This window comes from Pygocentrus nattereri, chromosome 9, assembly GCF_015220715.1.
Source record: "Pygocentrus nattereri isolate fPygNat1 chromosome 9, fPygNat1.pri, whole genome shotgun sequence".
Taxonomy (NCBI): domain Eukaryota; kingdom Metazoa; phylum Chordata; class Actinopteri; order Characiformes; family Serrasalmidae; genus Pygocentrus; species Pygocentrus nattereri.
In genome coordinates, this window is record NC_051219.1 from 2,441,571 (window position 1) to 2,462,789 (window position 21,219).

General features: G+C 50.0%; 1 protein-coding gene across 1 annotated transcript in view; it reads right to left on the bottom strand.

Moving 5' to 3' along the window:
• The window catches only part of LOC108416094 (butyrophilin subfamily 3 member A2-like), a 534,853-nt gene that overhangs the window by 102,631 nt on the left and 411,003 nt on the right, over positions 1 to 21,219 (bottom strand). Inside the window, exon 5 of the mRNA XM_037540922.1 lies at positions 20,701 to 20,802. Coding sequence (XP_037396819.1) covers positions 20,701 to 20,802 — 102 coding nt within the window. The remainder of the gene's footprint in view (positions 1 to 20,700; positions 20,803 to 21,219) is intronic.

The window sequence follows — 21,219 nt, forward strand, 5'->3', positions numbered from 1 at the left end:
CCGCCTCATTTTACCTTCATATAAATATCATATCCATGTACCAACGCCGTAATTCATGCAGATGTTTCAGCAGGAAGCCTATAAAACATCTGCACTCAGCAGCCGTGGGTCAATGGCTGAACTTGTAAGCAGAGTTTGAGGCTGAGCAGTGAGAGCACAGCTCCCCCTACTGACCGCAGTTATATAGTGTTAAAATAAGGACGACTGGAAAGAATAAAGCATGAAATAAACAGAACTGGTCAGTGTGAAGAGAGCAGAACGCACTGGCTGTGGTGTTTATGATGTGGGCAGAGTCAGTAGAATGAACTAAACCACAGGAAGGTGGAACAGCTGCAGTGAGAGTTTATACCAGTGTGTATGTAATAAAGTACGTCCACTGTTCTACTGTTACTGTGGCCTCCACTAATATTGGCACCCCTAGTAAACAGGAGCAGAGCTGTAAAACCTTCTTTATTGCTGATTCTTTTCATTGTTCATGTAAAATATTACCAAGCGTCCAGCATTTACATGAAGAACGACTGAAGGCAATCCCTAAATCAGAGTCACAGCTGTTGCCCCCCTTCATTGAACACTTTGTGCTGCCTCCCTCTGCAGAGACAGCAGATCTGAGTCTCTCCTCTAATGAGACTGGAGAACACCCGGCTTGGGCGATAGTGTCAATTTAGACAAACCATCATCGCCTCCAGAATTACTGCCATAAACAATAACATTGTGGTAAAAATGAAGTGATGAAGAAAACCCAAGTGAGCGGGTGACCTTCCACCAGCTTCCCTCCACCCGCTTCCTTCCACCCGCTTCCTTCCACCCGCTTCCTTCCACCCGCTTCCCTCCACCCGCTTCCCTCCACCCGCTTCCTTCCATCCGTTTCCTTCCACCCGCTTCCCCCCACCCGCTTCCCTCCACCCGCTTCCCTCCACCCACACCCTTTCACCCGCTTCCTTCCACCCATCCCTTTCCTTCCATCCGCTTCCCTCCACCCGCTTCCCTCCACCCATTTCCTTCCACCCACACCCTTTCACCCACTTCCTTCCACCCATCCACTTCCTTCCACCCGCTTCCCTCCACCCGCTTCCTTCCACCAGCTTCCCTCCACCCGCTTCCCTCCACCCGCTTCCCTCCACCCGCTTCCTTCCACCAGCTTCCCTCCACCCGCTTCCCTCCACCCGCTTCCCTCCACCCGCTTCCTTCCACCCATCCACTTCCTTCCATCCGTTTCCTTCCACCCGCTTCCCTCCACCCGCTTCCCTCCACCCGCTTCCCTCCACCCACACCCTTTCACCCGCTTCCTTCCACCCATCCGTTTCCTTCCATCCGCTTCCCTCCACCCGCTTCCCTCCACCCGCTTCCCTCCACCCATTTCCTTCCACCCACACCCTTTCACCCACTTCCTTCCACCCATCCACTTCCTTCCATCCGTTTCCTTCCACCCGCTTCCCTCCACCCGCTTCCTTCCACCAGCTTCCCTCCACCCGCTTCCTTCCACCCGCTTCCTTCCACCCGCTTCCCTCCACCCGCTTCCTTCCACCCATCCACTTCCTTCCATCCGTTTCCTTCCACCCGCTTCCCTCCACCCGCTTCCCTCCACCCGCTTCCCTCCACCCACACCCTTTCACCCGCTTCCTTCCACCCATTTCCTTCCACCCACACCCTTTCACCCACTTCCTTCCACCCATCCACTTCCTTCCATCCGTTTCCTTCCACCCGCTTCCCTCCACCCGCTTCCTTCTACCCGTCTCCTTCCACCCACTTCCCTCCACCCGTTTCCTCCCACCCGTCTCCTTCCACCCGCTTCCCTCCACCCGTTTCCCTCCACCCGTTTCCCTCCACCCGCTCCCTTCCACCTGCACCCTTCCACCCACCCGCTTCCTTCCATCCGTTTCCTTCCACCCGCTTCCCTCCACCCGCATCCCTCCACCCGCTTCCCTCCACCCGTTTCCTTCCACCCGCTTCCTTCCGTTTCCTTCCACCCGCTTCCTTCCACCCGTTTCAGTCATGTGACCCTTTTATTGCAGCCTGAGTGAACTGCTGCGTCTCAGTGAAACAGCAAAGGAGAACTACAGCTGTGAATCAATTCTGGAGAAAAATTATGTAATAGAAGATATAATAATAATAGCTATGTAATAAAGTACGTCCACTGTTCTACTGTTACTGTGGCCTCCACTAATATTGGCACCCCTAGTAAACAGGAGCAGAGCTGTAAAACCTTCTTTATTGCTGATTCTTTTCATTGTTCATGTAAAATATTACCAAGCGTCCAGCATTTACATGAAGAACGACTGAAGGTAATCCCTAAATCAGCGTCACAGCTGTTGCCCCCCTTCATTTAACACTTTGTGCCGCCTCCCTCTGCAGAGACAGCAGATCTGAGTCTCTCCTCTAATGAGAGTGGAGAACACCGGCTTGGGCGATAGTGTCAATTTAGACAAACCATCATCGCCTCCAGAATTACTGCCATAAATAATAATGTGGTAAAAATGAGTTGATGAAGAAAACCCAAGTGAGCGGGTGACCTTCCACCCGCTTCCCTCCACCCGCTTCCCTCCACCCGCTTCCTTCCACCCATTTCCTTCCACCCACACCCTTTCACCCACTTCCTTCCACCCATCCACTTCCTTCCATCCGTTTCCTTCCACCCGCTTCCCTCCACCCGCTTCCTTCTACCCGTCTCCTTCCACCCACTTCCCTCCACCCGTTTCCTCCCACCCGTCTCCTTCCACCCGCTTCCCTCCACCCGTTTCCCTCCACCCGCTCCCTTCCACCTGCACCCTTCCACCCACCCGCTTCCTTCCATCCGTTTCCTTCCACCCGCTTCCCTCCACCCGCATCCCTCCACCCGCTTCCCTCCACCCGTTTCCTTCCACCCGCTTCCTTCCACCCGCTTCCTTCCATCTGTTTCCTTCCACCCGCTTCCTTCCACCCGTTTCAGTCATGTGACCCTTTTATTGCAGCCTGAGTGAACTGCTGCGTCTCAGTGAAACAGCAAAGGAGAACTACAGCTGTGAATCAATTCTGGAGAAAAATTATGTAATAGAAGATATAATAATAATAGCTATGTAATAAAGTACGTCCACTGTTCTACTGTTACTGTGGCCTCCAATAATATTGGCACCCCCAGTAAACAGGAGCAGAGCTGTAAAACCTTCTTTATTGCTGATTCTTTTCATTGTTGATGTAAAATATTACCAAGCGTCCAGCATTTACATGAAGAACGACTGAAGGCAATCCCTAAATCAGCGTCACAGCTGTTGCCCCCCTTCATTGAACACTTTGTGCTGCCTCCCTCTGCAGAGACAGCAGATCTGAGTCTCTCCTCTAATGAGAGTGGAGAACACCGGCTTGGGCGATAGTGTCAATTTAGACAAACCATCATCGCCTCCAGAATTACTGCCATAAATAATAATATTGTGGTAAAAATGAGTTGATGAAGAAAACCCAAGTGAGCGGGTGACCTTCCACCCGCTTCCCTCCACCCGCTTCCCTCCACCCGCTTCCTTCCACCCGCTTCCCTCCACCCGCTTCCCTCCACCCGCTTCCTTCCACCCGCTTCCCTCCACCCACACCCTTTCACCCGCTTCCTTCCACCCATCCACTTCCTTCCATCCGCTTCCCTCCACCCGCTTCCCTCCACCCGCTTCCCTCCACCCGTTTCCCTCCACCCACACCCTTTCACCCGCTTCCTTCCACCCATCCACTTCCTTCCATCCGTTTCCTTCCACCCGCTTCCTTCTACCCGTCTCCTTCCACCCACTTCCCTCCACCCGTTTCCTTCCACCCGCTTCCCTCCACCCGTTTCCTTCCACCCGCTCCCTTCCACCTGCACCCTTCCACCCGCTTCCTTCCATCCATTTCCTTCCACCCGCTTCCCTCCACCCGCTTCCCTCCACCCGCTTCCCTCCACCCGCTTCCTTCCACCCGTTTCAGTCATGTGACCCTTTTATTGCAGCCTGAGTGAACTGCTGCGTCTCAGTGAAACAGCAAAGGAGAACTACAGCTGTGAATCAATTCTGGAGAAAAATTATGTAATAGAAGAAATAATAATAATAGCTAGAAATGTGCCTTTCCTGAAGGAAACGCAGGATAGTTGCGCAGCGGATACTATGGAAGTCGATACAAGGAGCGAGGGATGAAAAACGTTCATATGGAAGAGTGCGGGTCAGCAATGCGGTGGATTTGACCTTGTGGACCTGCACTGAATGGGTACATGTACATTACTCTGCCTCCTCTAATTTTGTGCTATGTTAACTGAAGTTCCACCTTAAATTTAGTGCCAACTTTAAAAGATTCCACCTTAATTTTATCGGTATGTTAATTAAAGTTCCACCTTAAGTTCTCTGCTACCTCACAAAAAGTTTCACCTTAAACACTGTGCCACCTTAAATTTAGTGCTATGTCATTTCAAGTTCCACCTTAAATTCTGTGCCTCCTTTAATTTTGTGCTATGTTAACTGAAGTTTCACCTTAAGTTCTCTGCGACCTCACAAGAAGTTCCATCTTAAAATCTGTGCCACCTAAAATTTAATGCTATGTTAACTGAGGTTCCACCTTAAGTTCTGTGCCTCCTTATAAAGATTCCACCTTAAACACTGTGCCATATTTAGTGCTATGGTAATAGCTGTTCCACCTTAAATATAGTGCTATGTTAATTGAAGTTCCACCTTAAATTTATTGTTATGCTAGTTCCCCCTTAAATAGACGTTCCACCTTAAAATTCTGTGCTATCTTGGTGCAGTTCCACCTTAAAAGCAGTTAACCCTTAACAGAGCTGCTGAGAATCAGGCTGGGAGCCGGTGAGACATTGAGCTCCGTGCGTGGATTGTAGCTGTTGTGTGAGAGAGGGGGCCATTGTGACATCATGTCTGGCAGCCTGCCAACAGCCTCCCCATTCATTTTCAATGGGACAAAAATTCCCACATTTTGGGCCGCTGTTCGGAATCCGTGCATCCGATCAAAAAGCTGTATACAAGCACGCATCACACAACCGGGCCGGACAATCTGGAGTTGGAAAGGCGTTGATATCTCGAAAACTACGGGACTAGTTACGCGGCAAAGAAACGGCAGAATAATAAAAAGAAGAAGTTATATAAATTGGGTAACAGTATAGTTGCGCAACTATAATAATGATAATAGTAGTAGTAGTAAAATTATGATTATTACTATTATATTTAATATCATGTCTTTATCAACTCAGACTGTTTCATGCACAAATATTGACATTTGTTTTTCTTTTTGGCCCGCCACCCACCCCCCCCCCCCCCCTTTGGAGAACGACTTCATTCTTTATTTTTTTTACACAATTAGAAATAAGGAAAGAAAAAAAAGAGAGAGGGGAAAAAATGTAACTTTTGCCATTTTTTAACTAGTATAACCAAGAGAATAATCAAAAATAAATGACAGAGGATTAGGGTTAGGTGGTTGGTGCAATGCAATTGCACCTCCATTTAACCCATACATGAAGTGCAACACCACATACACACTAGTGAATAAACACACACACACTAGTTTACACGTGCCGGTGGGCAGCCCTGTCCACGGAGGGAGGCAATTGGGGGTTAGGTGTCTTGCTCAAGGGCACCTCAGTCATGGACTGTCAGCAGCAACTTCCGGTTACAGGGCCAGTTCCCTAACCTCCAGCCCACGACTGCCCCATAATTAATTATGTTTGCATGGTCTAAACTTAAGTGCCATCTTTAGTGTTATAGCTTAGGTCTAAAATTTAACAGATAATAATGCTTGTACAAAAGTTAATGATTAAACACAAAGAACGACAAAAAAGTACTAATACCTAGGACTAATACCTAGGATGAGGCTGATGTGTCTTTTACTCCTAGTGGGAAACGTGGCAGCTGGATTCTGACATGTCTGACAGTGGACAGTGGAAATGGGCGTTTGTTTAAACAGATTTGTTTGAGCTCATTAGTGCAGCTCAGCTACTTTCTGTCCTTCATCACTGCAGTTTTCTCTGGTCTTTCTCACAGTGATGGATGACGGAGAATCTGGTCAGTGAGTCACCTCATATTTATACCCTGCACTGTAAAATAATTAGTTTATACTTGGAACAGTAAATTGGGGACTTAACAAGCCTCAACTTGTGCATCAAAATCAGCGAAACTTAAAATTTTGTGTTGAGAAGAATGAATTCAGTGCGTTTGCTGCTGAAGATCCGTCTGCACCGCGCTTGCATCTGAACTGATCTCTGCGTCTGCATCGCGCTCTGTGTCTGAACTGATCTGCATCTAAACTGATCTCTGCATCCACAGCGTGCCCTATGTCTCAAATGATCTGTGTCTGAACAGATCTCTGCGTCCGCAGCGCGCTCTATGTCTGAACTAATCTCTGCGTCTGAAATGATCTGTGTCAGCAGCGCGCTCTGTGTCTGAACTGATCTCTGCGTCCGCATCGCACACGGCGTCCAAAATGATCTCTGTGTCTGCACTGTACTCTGCGTCAGAACTGATCTCTGTATCTGAACTGATCTCTGTGTCCGCAGCGCGTTCTGTGTCTGAACTGATCTCTGTGTCCGCACCACGTTCTGTGTCTGAACTGATCTGTGTCTGTACCGCGCTCTGTGTCTGAACTGATCTCTGTGTCTGAACTGATCTCTGCGGCTGAACTGATCTCTGCGGCTGAACTGATCTCTGCGTCCGCAGCGCGCTCTGTGTCTGAACTGATCTCTGTGTCTGAACTGATCTATGCGTCCGCATCGCGCTCTGTGTCTCAACTGATCTGTGTCTGAACTGATCTGTGTCTGTACCGCGCTCTGTGTCTGAACTGATCTCTGTGTCTGCACTGATCTCTGCATCTGAACCGATCTCTGCGTCCGCAACTGCGCTCTGCGTCTGTACCAGTCTCGGCATCTGAACTGATCTGTGTCTGTAACGTGCTCTGTGTCTGCACCGCGCTCTGTGTCTGAACTGCTCTGTGTCTGAACCGATCTCTGCGTCTGAACCGATCTCCGCATCTGAATAGCGCTGTGTCTGAACTGATCTCTGTGTCTTTACCGATCGGTGTCTGAACCGGTCTCTGCGTCTGAACCAATCTCCGCATCTGAATAGCGCTGTGTCTGAACTGATCTCTGTGTCTGTACCGCGCTCTGTGCCTGAACCGATCTCTGTGTCTTTACCGATCGGTGTCTGAACTGATCTCCGCGTCTGAACCGATCTCCGCATCTGAATAGCGCTGTGTCTGAACTGATCTCTGTGTCTTTACCGATCGGTGTCTGAACCGGTCTCTGCGTCTGAACCAATCTCCGCATCTGAATAGCGCTGTGTCTGAACTGATCTCTGTGTCTGTACCGCGCTCTGTGCCTGAACCGATCTCTGTGTCTTTACCGATCGGTGTCTGAACCGATCTCCGCGTCTGAACCGATCTCCGCATCTGAATAGCGCTGTGTCTGAACTGATCTCTGCGTCTGCACCGCGCTCTGCGTCTGAACTGATCTATGCGTCCGCATCGCGCTCTGTGTCTCAACTGATCTGTGTCTGAACTGATCTGTGTTTGTTCCGTGCTCTGTGTCTGAACTGATCGGTGTCTGAACCGATCTCTGAGTCTGAACCGATCTCTGCGCCTGAACCGATCTCTGCGCCTGAACCGATCTCTGCGCCTGAACCGATCTCTGCGCCTGAACCGATCTCTGCGTCTGTACCGCTCTGCGCCTGAATCGATCTCTGTGCCTGAACTGATCTCTGCGTCTGTACCGATCTCTGCGCCTGAACCGATCGGTGTCTGAACCGGTCTCTGCGTCTGCACCGCGCTCTGCGTCCGAACTGATCTCTGCGTCTGCACCGCACATGCGTCTGAACTGATCTATGCGTCCGCATCGCGCTCTGTGTCTCAACTGATCTGTGTCTGAACTGATCTGTGTCTGTACCGCGCTCTGTGTCTGAACTGATCTCTGTGTCTGCACTGATCTCTGCATCTGAACCGATCTCTGCGTCCGCAACCGCGCTCTGCGTCTGTACCAGTCTCGGTGTCTGAACTGATCTGTGTCTGTAACGTGCTCTGTGTCTGCACCGCGCACGGTGTCTGAACTGATCGGTGTCTGAACCGATCTCTGAGTCTGAACCGCGCTGTGGCTGAACCGATCTCTGCGTCTGTACCGCTCTGTGTCTGAACCGATCTCTGCGCCTGAACTGATCTCTGCGTCTGTACCGATCTCTGCGCCTGAACCGCTCTCTGCGCCTGAACCGCTCTGTGTCTGAACCGATCTCTGCGCCTGAACCAATCTCTGCGCCTGAACCAATCTCTGTGTCCGTACCGCTTTCTCTGTGTCTGAACCGATGTCTGCGTCTGTACCGCGCTCTCTGTCTAAACCAATCTTTGCGTCTGTACCGCGTTCTGTGTCTGAACTGATCTGTGTCTGTACCATGCTCTGTGTCTGTACCATGCTCTGTGTCTGAACTGATCGTGTCTGTACCGCGCTCTGTGTCTGTACCGATCTCTGCGGCTGAACTGATCTGTGTCTGCACCGCGCACTGTGTCTGAACTGATCTGTGTCTGAACAGATCTCTGCGTCTGAACCGATCTGTATCGCGCTGTGTCTGAACTGAACTCTGCATCTGTACCGCGCTCTGTGTCTGAACTGATCTCTGTGTCTGAACTGATCTCTGTGTCTGCACCACGCTCTGTGTCTGAACTCATCTGTGTCTGAACTGGTCTCTGTGTCTGAACCGATCTCTGCGCCTGAACCGATCTCTGCGTCTGTACCGCTCTGTGTCTGAACCGATCTCTGCGCCTGAACCGATCTCTGCGCCTGAACCGATCTCTGCGTCTGTACCGCTCTGTGTCTGAACCGATCTCTGTGCCTGAACCGATCTCTGCGTCTGTACCGCTCTGTGTCTGAACCGATCTCTGTGCCTGAACTGATCTCTGCGTCTGTACCGATCTCTGCGTCTGAACTGATCGGTGTCTGTTCCGTGCTCTGTGTCTGAACCGATCTATGCGTCTGAATCGCGCTGTGGCTGAACTGATCTCTGCATCTGTACCGCGCTCTGTGTCTGAACCTATCTCTGCATCCGCACTGCACTCTGCCTCTGTACTGATCTCTGCGTCCGGAGCGCGCTCTGTGTCTGAACCGATCTCTGCATCTGAACTGATATCTGCTTCCGCAGCGTGCTCTGCGCCTGAACTGATCTGTGTCTGTACCGCAATCTGCGTCTGTACCGATCTCTGCATCTGAACTGATCTGTGTTTGTACTGTGCTCTGTGTCTGAACTGATCTCTGAGTCTGAACCAATCTCTGTGTCCGCGGCGCGCTCTGCGTCTGAACTGTTCTCTGTGTCCGAACCGATCTCTGCGTCCACACCGATCTCTGCGTCCACACCGATCTCTGCGTCCACACTGTGCTCTGTCTGTACAGCTCTCTTTGTCTGAACCGATTTCTGTGTCTGTACTGCGCTCTGCGTCTGAACCGATCTCTGCGTCTGAACTGATCTCTGTGCCTGAACCGATCTCTGCGTCTGTACCGCTCTGTGTCTGAACCGATCTCTGCGTCCACACCGATCTCTGCGTCCACACCGATCTCTGCGTCCACACTGTGCTCTGTCTGTACAGCTCTCTTTGTCTGAACCGATTTCTGTGTCTGTACCGATCTCTGCGTCTGTACCGATCTCTGCGCCTGAACCGATCTCTGCGCCTGAACCGATCTCTGCGCCTGAACCGATCTCTGCGCCTGAACCGATCTCTGAGCCTGAACCGATCTCTGCGTCTGTACCGCTCTGTGTCTGAACCGATCTCTGTGCCTGAACTGATCTCTGCGTCTGTACCGATCTCTGCGTCTGAACTGATCGGTGTCTGTTCCGTGCTCTGTGTCTGAACCGATCTATGCGTCTGAATCGCGCTGTGGCTGAACTGATCTCTGCATCTGTACCGCGCTCTGTGTCTGAACCAATCTCTGCGCCTAAACCGTCACTCTGCGTCTGTACCGATCTCTGCGCCTGAACCGATCTCTGCGTCTGTACCGATCTCTGCGCCTAAACCGTCACTCTGTGTCTGAACCGATCTCCGTGCCTGAACCGATCTCTGCGTCTGTACCGCTCTGTGTCTGAACCGATCTCTGTGCCTGAACTGATCTCTGCGTCTGTACCGATCTCTGCGTCTGAACTGATCGGTGTCTGTTCCGTGCTCTGTGTCTGAACCGATCTATGCGTCTGAATCGCGCTGTGGCTGAACTGATCTCTGCATCTGTACCGCGCTCTGTGTCTGAACCTATCTCTGCATCCGCACTGCACTCTGCCTCTGTACTGATCTCTGCGTCCGGAGCGCGCTCTGTGTCTGAACCGATCTCTGCGTCTGAACTGATATCTGCTTCCGCAGCGTGCTCTGCGCCTGAACTGATCTGTGTCTGTACCGCAATCTGCGTCTGTACCGATCTCTGCATCTGAACTGATCTGTGTTTGTACTGTGCTCTGTGTCTGAACTGATCTCTGAGTCTGAACCAATCTCTGTGTCCGCGGCGCGCTCTGCGTCTGAACTGTTCTCTGTGTCCGAACCGATCTCTGCGTCCACACCGATCTCTGCGTCCACACCGATCTCTGCGTCCACACTGTGCTCTGTCTGTACAGCTCTCTTTGTCTGAACCGATTTCTGTGTCTGTACTGCGCTCTGCGTCTGAACCGATCTCTGCGTCTGAACTGATCTCTGTGCCTGAACCGATCTCTGCGTCTGTACCGCTCTGTGTCTGAACCGATCTCTGCGTCCACACCGATCTCTGCGTCCACACCGATCTCTGCGTCCACACCGATCTCTGCGTCCACACTGTGCTCTGTCTGTACAGCTCTCTTTGTCTGAACCGATTTCTGTGTCTGTACCGATCTCTGCGTCTGTACCGATCTCTGCGCCTGAACCGATCTCTGCGCCTGAACCGATCTCTGCGCCTGAACCGATCTCTGCGCCTGAACCGATCTCTGCGTCTGTACCGCTCTGTGTCTGAACCGATCTCTGTGCCTGAACTGATCTCTGCGTCTGTACCGATCTCTGCGTCTGAACTGATCGGTGTCTGTTCCGTGCTCTGTGTCTGAACCGATCTATGCGTCTGAATCGCGCTGTGGCTGAACTGATCTCTGCATCTGTACCGCGCTCTGTGTCTGAACCAATCTCTGCGCCTAAACCGTCACTCTGCGTCTGTACCGATCTCTGCGCCTGAACCGATCTCTGCGTCTGTACCGATCTCTGCGCCTAAACAGTCACTCTGCGTCTGTACCGATCTCTGCGCCTGAACCAATCTCTGCGCCTGAACCAATCTCTGTGTCCGTACCGCTTTCTCTGTGTCTGAACCGATGTCTGCGTCTGTACCGCGCTCTCTGTCTAAACCAATCTTTGCGTCTGTACCGCGCTCTGTGTCTGAACTGATCTGTGTCTGTACCATGCTCTGTGTCTGTACCATGCTCTGTGTCTGAACTGATTGTGTCTGTACCGCGCTCTGTGTCTGTACCGATCTCTGCGGCTGAACTGATCTGTGTCTGCACCGCGCACTGTGTCTGAACTGATCTGTGTCTGAACCGATCTGTATCGCGCTGTGTCTGAACTGAACTCTGCATCTGTACCGCGCTCTGTGTCTGAACTGATCTCTGTGTCTGAACTGATCTCTGTGTCTGCACCACGCTCTGTGTCTGAACTCATCTGTGTCTGAACTGGTCTCTGCGTCTGAACCGATCTCTGCGCCTGAACCGATCTCTGCGCCTGAACCGATCTCTGCGCCTGAACCGATCTCTGCGCCTGAACCGATCTCTGCGTCTGTACCGCTCTGTGTCTGAACCGATCTCTGTGCCTGAACTGATCTCTGCGTCTGTACCGATCTCTGCGTCTGAACTGATCGGTGTCTGTTCCGTGCTCTGTGTCTGAACCGATCTATGCGTCTGAATCGCGCTGTGGCTGAACTGATCTCTGCATCTGTACCGCGCTCTGTGTCTGAACCAATCTCTGCGCCTAAACCGTCACTCTGCGTCTGTACCGATCTCTGCGCCTGAACCGATCTCTGCGTCTGTACCGATCTCTGCGCCTAAACAGTCACTCTGCGTCTGTACCGATCTCTGCGCCTGAACCAATCTCTGCGCCTGAACCAATCTCTGTGTCCGTACCGCTTTCTCTGTGTCTGAACCGATGTCTGCGTCTGTACCGCGCTCTCTGTCTAAACCAATCTGATCTCTGTGTCTGAACTGATCTCTGTGTCTGCACCACGCTCTGTGTCTGAACTCATCTGTGTCTGAACTGGTCTCTGCGTCTGAACCGATCTCTGCGCCCGCAGCGTGCTCTGCATCTGAACTGATCTCTGCGTCCGCAGCGCGCTCTGCGTCTGAAGTGATCTCTGCGTTCGCAGCGCGCTCTGCGACTGAACTGATCTCTGCGCCCGCAGCACGCTCTGCGTCTGAACTGATCTCTGCGTCCGCAGCGTGCTCTGCGTCTGTACCGCACTCTGTGTCTGAACCTATCTCTGCATCCGCACTGCACTCTGCCTCTGTACTGATCTCTGCGTCCGGAGCGCGCTCTGTGTCTGAACCGATCTCTGCGTCTGAACTGATATCTGCTTCCGCAGCGTGCTCTGCGCCTGAACTGATCTGTGTCTGTACCGCAATCTGCGTCTGTACCGATCTCTGCATCTGAACTGATCTGTGTTTGTACTGTGCTCTGTGTCTGAACTGATCTCTGAGTCTGAACCAATCACTGTGTCCGCGGCGCGCTCTGCGTCTGAACTGTTCTCTGTGTCCGAACCGATCTCTGCGTCCACACCGATCTCTGCGTCCACACCGATCTCTGCGTCCACACCGATCTCTGCGTCCACACTGTGCTCTGTCTGTACAGCTCTCTTTGTCTGAACCGATTTCTGTGTCTGTACTGCGCTCTGCGTCTGAACCGATCTCTGCGTCTGAACCGATCTCTGCGTCTGAACTGAACTCTGTGCCTGAACCGATCTCTGCGTCTGTACCGCTCTGTGTCTGAACCGATCTCTGCGTCCACACCGATCTCTGCGTCCACACCGATCTCTGCGTCCACACTGTGCTCTGTCTGTACAGCTCTCTTTGTCTGAACCGATTTCTGTGTCTGTACCGATCTCTGCGTCTGTACCGATCTCTGCGCCTGAACCGATCTCTGCGCCTGAACCGATCTCTGCGCCTGAACCGATCTCTGCGCCTGAACCGATCTCTGCGTCTGTACCGCTCTGTGTCTGAACCGATCTCTGTGCCTGAACCGATCTCTGCGTCTGTACCGCTCTGTGTCTGAACCGATCTCTGTGCCTGAACTGATCTCTGCGTCTGTACCGATCTCTGCGTCTGAACTGATCGGTGTCTGTTCCGTGCTCTGTGTCTGAACCGATCTATGCGTCTGAATCGCGCTGTGGCTGAACTGATCTCTGCATCTGTACCGCGCTCTGTGTCTGAACCAATCTCTGCGCCTAAACCGTCACTCTGCGTCTGTACCGATCTCTGCGCCTGAACCGATCTCTGCGTCTGTACCGATCTCTGCGCCTAAACCGTCACTCTGCGTCTGTACCGATCTCTGCGCCTGAACCAATCTCTGCGCCTGAACCAATCTCTGTGTCCGTACCGCTTTCTCTGTGTCTGAACCGATGTCTGCGTCTGTACCGCGCTCTCTGTCTAAACCAATCTTTACGTCTGTACCGCGCTCTGTGTCTGAACTGATCTGTGTCTGTACCATGCTCTGTGTCTGTACCATGCTCTGTGTCTGAACTGATTGTGTCTGTACCGCGCTCTGTGTCTGTACCGATCTCTGCGGCTGAACTGATCTGTGTCTGCACCGCGCACTGTGTCTGAACTGATCTGTGTCTGAACCGATCTGTATCGCGCTGTGTCTGAACTGAACTCTGCATCTGTACCGCGCTCTGTGTCTGAACTGATCTCTGTGTCTGCACCACGCTCTGTGTCTGAACTCATCTGTGTCTGAACTGGTCTCTGCGTCTGAACCGATCTCTGCGCCCGCAGCGCGCTCTGCATCTGAACTGATCTCTGCGTCCGCAGCGCGCTCTGCGACTGAACTGATCTCTGCGCCCGCAGCACGCTCTGCGTCTGAACTGATCTCTGCGTCCGCAGCGTGCTCTGCGTCTGTACCGCACTCTGTGTCTGAACCTATCTCTGCATCCGCACTGCACTCTGCCTCTGTACTGATCTCTGCGTCCGGAGCGCGCTCTGTGTCTGAACCGATCTCTGCGTCTGAACTGATATCTGCTTCCGCAGCGCGCTCTGCGCCTGAACTGATCTGTGTCTGTACCGCAATCTGCGTCTGTACCGATCTCTGCATCTGAACTGATCTGTGTTTGTACTGTGCTCTGTGTCTGAACTGATCTCTGAGTCTGAACCAATCTCTGTGTCCGCAGCGCGCTCTGCGTCTGAACTGTTCTCTGTGTCCGAACCGATCTCTGCGTCCACACCGATCTCTGCGTCCACACTGTGCTCTGTCTGTACAGCTCTCTTTGTCTGAACCGATTTCTGTGTCTGTACCGCGCTCTGTGTCTGAACTGATCTCTGCGTCAGAACTGATGCCTGTGTCTGTACCGCGCTCTGTGTCTGAACTGATCTCTGCATCTGACTCGATCTCTCCGTCCGCAACCGCGCTGTGCGTCTGTAACGATCTCTGCGTCAGAACTGATGCCTGTGTCTGTACGGTGCTCTGTGTCTGAACTGATCTGTGTCTGTACGGTGCTCTGTGTCTGAACTGATCTCTGTCTGTACGGTGCTCTGTGTCTGAACTGATCTCTGTGTCTGTACCGCACTCTGTGTCTGAACTGATCTCTGTGTCTGCACTGATCTCTGCGTCTGAACCGATCTCTGCGTCTGCAACCGCGCTCTGCGTCTGTACTGATCTCTGCGTCCGCAGTGCACTCTGCATCTGTATTTATCTCTGCGTCTGTTCTGATCTCTGTGTCTGAACTGATCTCTGTGTCTGCACTGATCTCTGCTTCTGAACTGATCTGTGTCTGAACCGATCGCTGTGTCTGAACCGATCTCTGCGCCTGAATGGATCTTGGCGTCTGTACAGCTCTCTGTCTGAACTGAGGTCTGTGTCTGTACCATGCTCTGTGTCTGAACTGATCTCTGTGTCTGCACCGCGCTCTGTGTCTGAACTGATCTGTGTCTGAACCGATCGCTGTGTCTGAACCGATCTCTGCGCCTGAATGGATCTTGGCGTCTGTACAGCTCTCTGTCTGAACTGAGGTCTGTGTCTGTAACGCGCTCTGTGTCTGCACCGATCTCTGCGTCTGCACCGATCTCTGCGTCTGCACCGATCTCTGCGTCTGTGCCGAAGTCTGTGTCTGAACTGATCTCTATGTCTGCACTGCGTTCTGTGTCTGAACTGGTCTCTGCATCTATACCGATCTCTCTGTCTTAACCGATCTCTGCGCCTGAACCGATCTCTGCATGCGCAGCGGGCTCTGCGTCACCAAACACAGAGGACGCCACCAATTATACAGTATCAGATCCTCTGCTAATTACAGTGTGTGGATCTCCGTCACTCTACGCTGATCTCAGTGGATTATACAGTATCAGATCCTCTGCTGATTACAGTGTGTGGATCTCCTTCACTCTACGCTGATCTCAGTTGATTATACAGTATCAGATCCTCTGCTGATTACAGCGTGTGGATCTCCTTCACTCTACGCTGATCTCAGTGGATTATACAGTATCAGATCCTCTGCTGATTACAGCGTGTAGATCTCCTTCACTCTACGCTGATCTCAGTGGATTATACAGTATCAGATCCTCTGCTGATTACAGTGTGTGGTTCTCCTTCACTCTACGCTGATCTCAGTGGATTATACAGTATCAGATCCTCTGCTGATTACAGCGTGTGGATCTCCTTCACTCTACGCTGATCTCAGTGGATTATACAGTATCAGATCCTCTGCTGATTACAGCGTGTGGTTCTCCTTCACTCTACGCTGATCTCAGTGGAGTATACAGTATCAGATCCTCTGCTGATTACAGCGTGTGGATCTCCTTCACTCTACGCTGATCTCAGTGGATTATACAGTATCAGATCCTCTGCTGATTACAGCGTGTGGATCTCCTTCACTCTACGCTGATCTCAGTGGATTATACAGTATCAGATCCTCTGCTGATTACAGCGTGTGGATCTCCTTCACTCTACGCTGATCTCAGTGGATTATACAGTATCAGATCCTCTGCTGATTACAGCGTGTGGATCTCCTTCACTCTAACGCTGATCTCAGTGGATTATACAGTAATCAGATCCTCTGCTGATTACAGCGTTGTGGTTCTCCTTCACTCTACGCTGATCTCAGTGATTATACAGTATCAGATCCTCTGCTGATTACAGCGTGTGGATCTCCTTCACTCTACGCTGATCTCAGTGGATTATACAGTATCAGATCCTCTGCTGATTACAGCGTGTGGTCTCCCTTCACTCTACGCTGATCTCAGTGGATTATACAGTATCAGATCCTCTGCTGATTACAGCGTGTGGATCTCCTTCACTCTACGCTGATCTCAGTGGATTATACAGTATCAGATCCTCTGCTGATTACAGCGTGTGGATCTCCTTCACTCTACGCTGATCTCAGTGGATTATACAGTATCAGATCCTCTGCTGATTACAGGTGTGGATCTCCTTTCACTCTACGCTGATCTCAGTGGATTATACAGTATCAGATCCTCTGCTGATTACAGCGTGTAGATCTCCTTCACTCTACGCTGATCTCAGTGGATTATACAGTATCAGATCCTCTGCTGATTACAGCGTGTGGTTCTCCTTCACTCTACGCTGATCTCAGTGGATTATACAGTATCAGATCCTCTGCTGATTACAGCGTGTGGATCTCCTTCACTCTACGCTGATCTCAGTGGATTATACAGTATCAGATCCTCTGCTGATTACAGCGTGTGGATCTCCTTCACTCTACGCTGATCTCAGTGGATTATACAGTATCAGATCCTCTGCTGATTACAGTGTGTGGATCTCCTTCACTCTACGCTGATCTCAGTGGATTATACAGTATCAGATCCTCTGCTGATTACAGTGTGTGGTTCTCCTTCACTCTACGCTGATCTCAGTGGATTATACAGTATCAGATCCTCTGCTGATTACAGTGTGTGGATCTCCTTCACTCTACGCTGATCTCAGTGGATTATACAGTATCAGATCCTCTGCTGATTACAGCGTGTGGATCTCCTTCACTCTACGCTGATCTCAGTGGATTATACAGTATCAGATCCTCTGCTGATTACAGCGTGTGGATCTCCTTCACTCTACGCTGATCTCAGTGGATTATACAGTATCAGATCCTCTGCTGATTACAGCGTGTGGATCTCCTTCACTCTATGCTGATCTCAGTGGATTATACAGTATCAGATCCTCTGCTGATTACAGCGTGTGGATCTCCTTCACTCTACGCTGATCTCAGTGGATTATACAGTATCAGATCCTCTGCTGATTACAGTGTGGATCTCCTTCACTCTACGCTGATCTCAGTGGATTATACAGTATCAGATCCTCTGCTGATTACAGTGTGGATCTCCTTCACTCTACGCTGATCTCAGTGGATTATACAGTATCAGATCCTCTGCTGATTACAGTGTGTGGTTCTCCTTCACTCTACGCTGATCTCAGTGGATTATACAGAATCAGATCTTCTGCTGATTACAGCGTGTGGATCTCCTTCACTCTACGCTGATCTCAGTGGATTATACAGTGTCAGATCCTCTGCTGATTACAGCGTGTGGATCTCCTTCACTCTACGCTGATCTCAGTGGATTATACAGTATCAGATCCTCTGCTCATTACAGTGTGTGGATCTCCTTCACTCTACGCTGATCTCAGTGGATTATACAGTATCAGATCCTCTGCTGATTACAGTGTGTGGTTCTCCTTCACTCTACGCTGATCTCAGTGGATTATACAGTATCAGATCCTCTGCTGATTACAGCGTGTGGATCTCCTTCACTCTACGCTGATCTCAGTGGAGTATACAGTATCAGATCCTCTGCTGATTACAGCGTGTGGATCTCCTTCACTCTACGCTGATCTCAGTGGAGTATACAGTATCAGATCCTCTGCTGATTACAGCGTGTGGATCTCCTTCACTCTACGCTGATCTCAGTGGATTATACAGTATCAGATCCTCTGCTGATTACAGCGTGTGGATCTCCTTCACTCTACGCTGATCTCAGTGGATTATACAGTATCAGATCCTCTGCTGATTACAGCGTGTGGATCTCCTTCACTCTACGCTGATCTCAGTGGATTATACAGTATCAGATCCTCTGCTGATTACAGCGTGTGGATCTCCTTCACTCTACGCTGATCTCAGTGGATTATACAGTATCAGATCCTCTGCTGATTACAGCGTGTGGATCTCCTTCACTCTACGCTGATCTCAGTGGATTATACAGTATCAGATCCTCTGCTGATTACAGCGTGTGGATCTCCTTCACTCTACGCTGATCTCAGTGGATTATACAGTATCAGATCCTCTGCTGATTACAGCGTGTGGATCTCCTTCACTCTACGCTGATCTCAGTGGATTATACAGTATCAGATCCTCTGCTGATTACAGCGTGTGGATCTCCTTCACTCTACGCTGATCTCAGTGGATTATACAGTATCAGATCCTCTGCTGATTACAGCGTGTGGATCTCCTTCACTCTACGCTGATCTCAGTGGATTATACAGTATCAGATCCTCTGCTGATTACAGCGTGTGGATCTCCTTCACTCTACGCTGATCTCAGTGGATTATACAGTATCAGATCCTCTGCTGATTACAGCGTGTGGATCTCCTTCACTCTACGCTGATCTCAGTGGATTATACAGTATCAGATCCTCTGCTGATTACAGCGTGTGGATCTCCTTCACTCTACGCTGATCTCAGTGGATTATACAGTATCAGATCCTCTGCTGATTACAGTGTGTGGATCTCCTTCACTCTATGCTGATCTCAGTGGATTATACAGTATCAGATCCTCTGCTGATTACAGCGTGTGGATCTCCTTCACTCTACGCTGATCTCAGTGGATTATACAGTATCAGATCCTCTGCTGATTACAGTGTGTGGATCTCCTTCACTCTACGCTGATCTCAGTGGATTATACAGTATCAGATCCTCTGCTGATTACAGCGTGTGGATCTCCTTCACTCTACGCTGATCTCAGTGGATTATACAGTATCAGATCCTCTGCTGATTACAGCGTGTGGTTCTCCTTCACTCTACGCTGATCTCAGTGGATTATACAGTATCAGATCCTCTGCTGATTACAGCGTGTGGTTCTCCTTCACTCTACGCTGATCTCAGTGGATTATACAGTATCAGATCCTCTGCTGATTACAGCGTGTGGATCTCCTTCACTCTACGCTGATGTCAGTGGATTATACAGTATCAGATCCTCTGCTGATTACAGCGTGTGGTTCTCCTTCACTCTACGCTGATCTCAGTGGATTATACAGTATCAGATCCTCTGCTGATTACAGTGTGTGGATCTCCTTCACTCTATGCTGATCTCAGTGGATTATACAGTATCAGATCCTCTGCTGATTACAGCGTGTGGATCTCCTTCACTCTACGCTGATCTCAGTGGATTATACAGTATCAGATCCTCTGCTGATTACAGTGTGTGGATCTCCTTCACTCTACGCTGATCTCAGTGGATTATACAGTATCAGATCCTCTGCTGATTACAGCGTGTGGATCTCCTTCACTCTACGCTGATCTCAGTGGATTATACAGTATCAGATCCTCTGCTGATTACAGCGTGTGGTTCTCCTTCACTCTACGCTGATCTCAGTGGATTATACAGTATCAGATCCTCTGCTGATTACAGCGTGTGGTTCTCCTTCACTCTACGCTGATCTCAGTGGATTATACAGTATCAGATCCTCTGCTGATTACAGCGTGTGGATCTCCTTCACTCTACGCTGATCTCAGTGGATTATACAGTATCAGATCCTCTGCTGATTACAGCGTGTGGTTCTCCTTCACTCTACGCTGATCTCAGTGGATTATACAGTATCAGATCCTCTGCTGATTACAGCGTGTGGATCTCCTTCACTCTACGCTGATCTCAGTGGATTATACAGTATCAGATCCTCTGCTGATTACAGCGTGTACAGAGTGTTACAGAGTGTAACTCCGTAAACCTGCTTCAGGAAACAGACGTTATGAACTAGTGAGACTAACAGGCTGAGAGGGAGGCTTTAAGATGTAGTCCAGTACAGACACTGACCACCTGTTAATAATATAAACAGTAACCTAATAATCCAAAGGATGAAAAAATGCTCTACTCTTAAAATACAACAACACTTTCATAGGAACCATAAGGATTTGTTGGGTATAATATTTGTTCAATATATGTGAAATATTTTGTATTTTGTTCGTCACTGATTTTTATTATTTTTCACTGAACTTTTATTTTTTTCTGCTTTCTACCTTTTTTGTCACCAAAATCTTAGTGCATCCCTTAAAAAAACTCAGTGAGCAAAAAAATCATTTCTTTTCTATTTCTTGGTTACACATTCCCTTATTTTAATAACGGCGCCAGTCCTGACAGGTAATGACCACTTATGACCACTGTCACAAGCACTGAACTGAAGCCTGGTGATGTTGCTGGTCAGTCAAACTGTCCCAGTGTCCATCACGTCTGTTGATCCAGTCACACACAGACCCTCTGTAATCCGTGTCCTGCAATGTGAGTGTGTTGATATTGTGTTCTGCTAAGATGTGAACAGAGTTAGTACCTACCTTTATATTTGAAATAAACGATGCCAGCCAGGATGAGGACTAAAACCACTGCAACTGCAAACCCTATACCCACTTTGGCACCAGTTGACATGGGCAGGAGATCTGAAACACAATAAAAAGACTGCTTTAGTTTCTGCATCTACAGTCACATTATTCTCCTGTGAGTTAGAGAATAAAGTTCTACATTAAGACTTTATAAAAACGCACTGAGAACATGAACTAAATGCTGGTCTAAACTCGTTTCACTGCTGAATCACTGCGTTTCTCCTGTGGGACAGTTTTAATAAAGCTAGTTTCCTCCGTTTGATGTGGACGGAGAGACTGCAGGACTTATTCCTGTTTGTCGGCCGTGCATCCGGTAGAAAGGTGTTTCTTACCGAGGGACAGTTTTAGAGATTCTGTTCTTGTAGATTTTCTCCTCCTTTATCCAGGAAAGGCGCAGAAATACATAGAAATATTTTCTGGTCTTCACAAGCAACAGCGTTTTCTTTGAATTAGGTGCGTCCTAGTTCCTCAGTT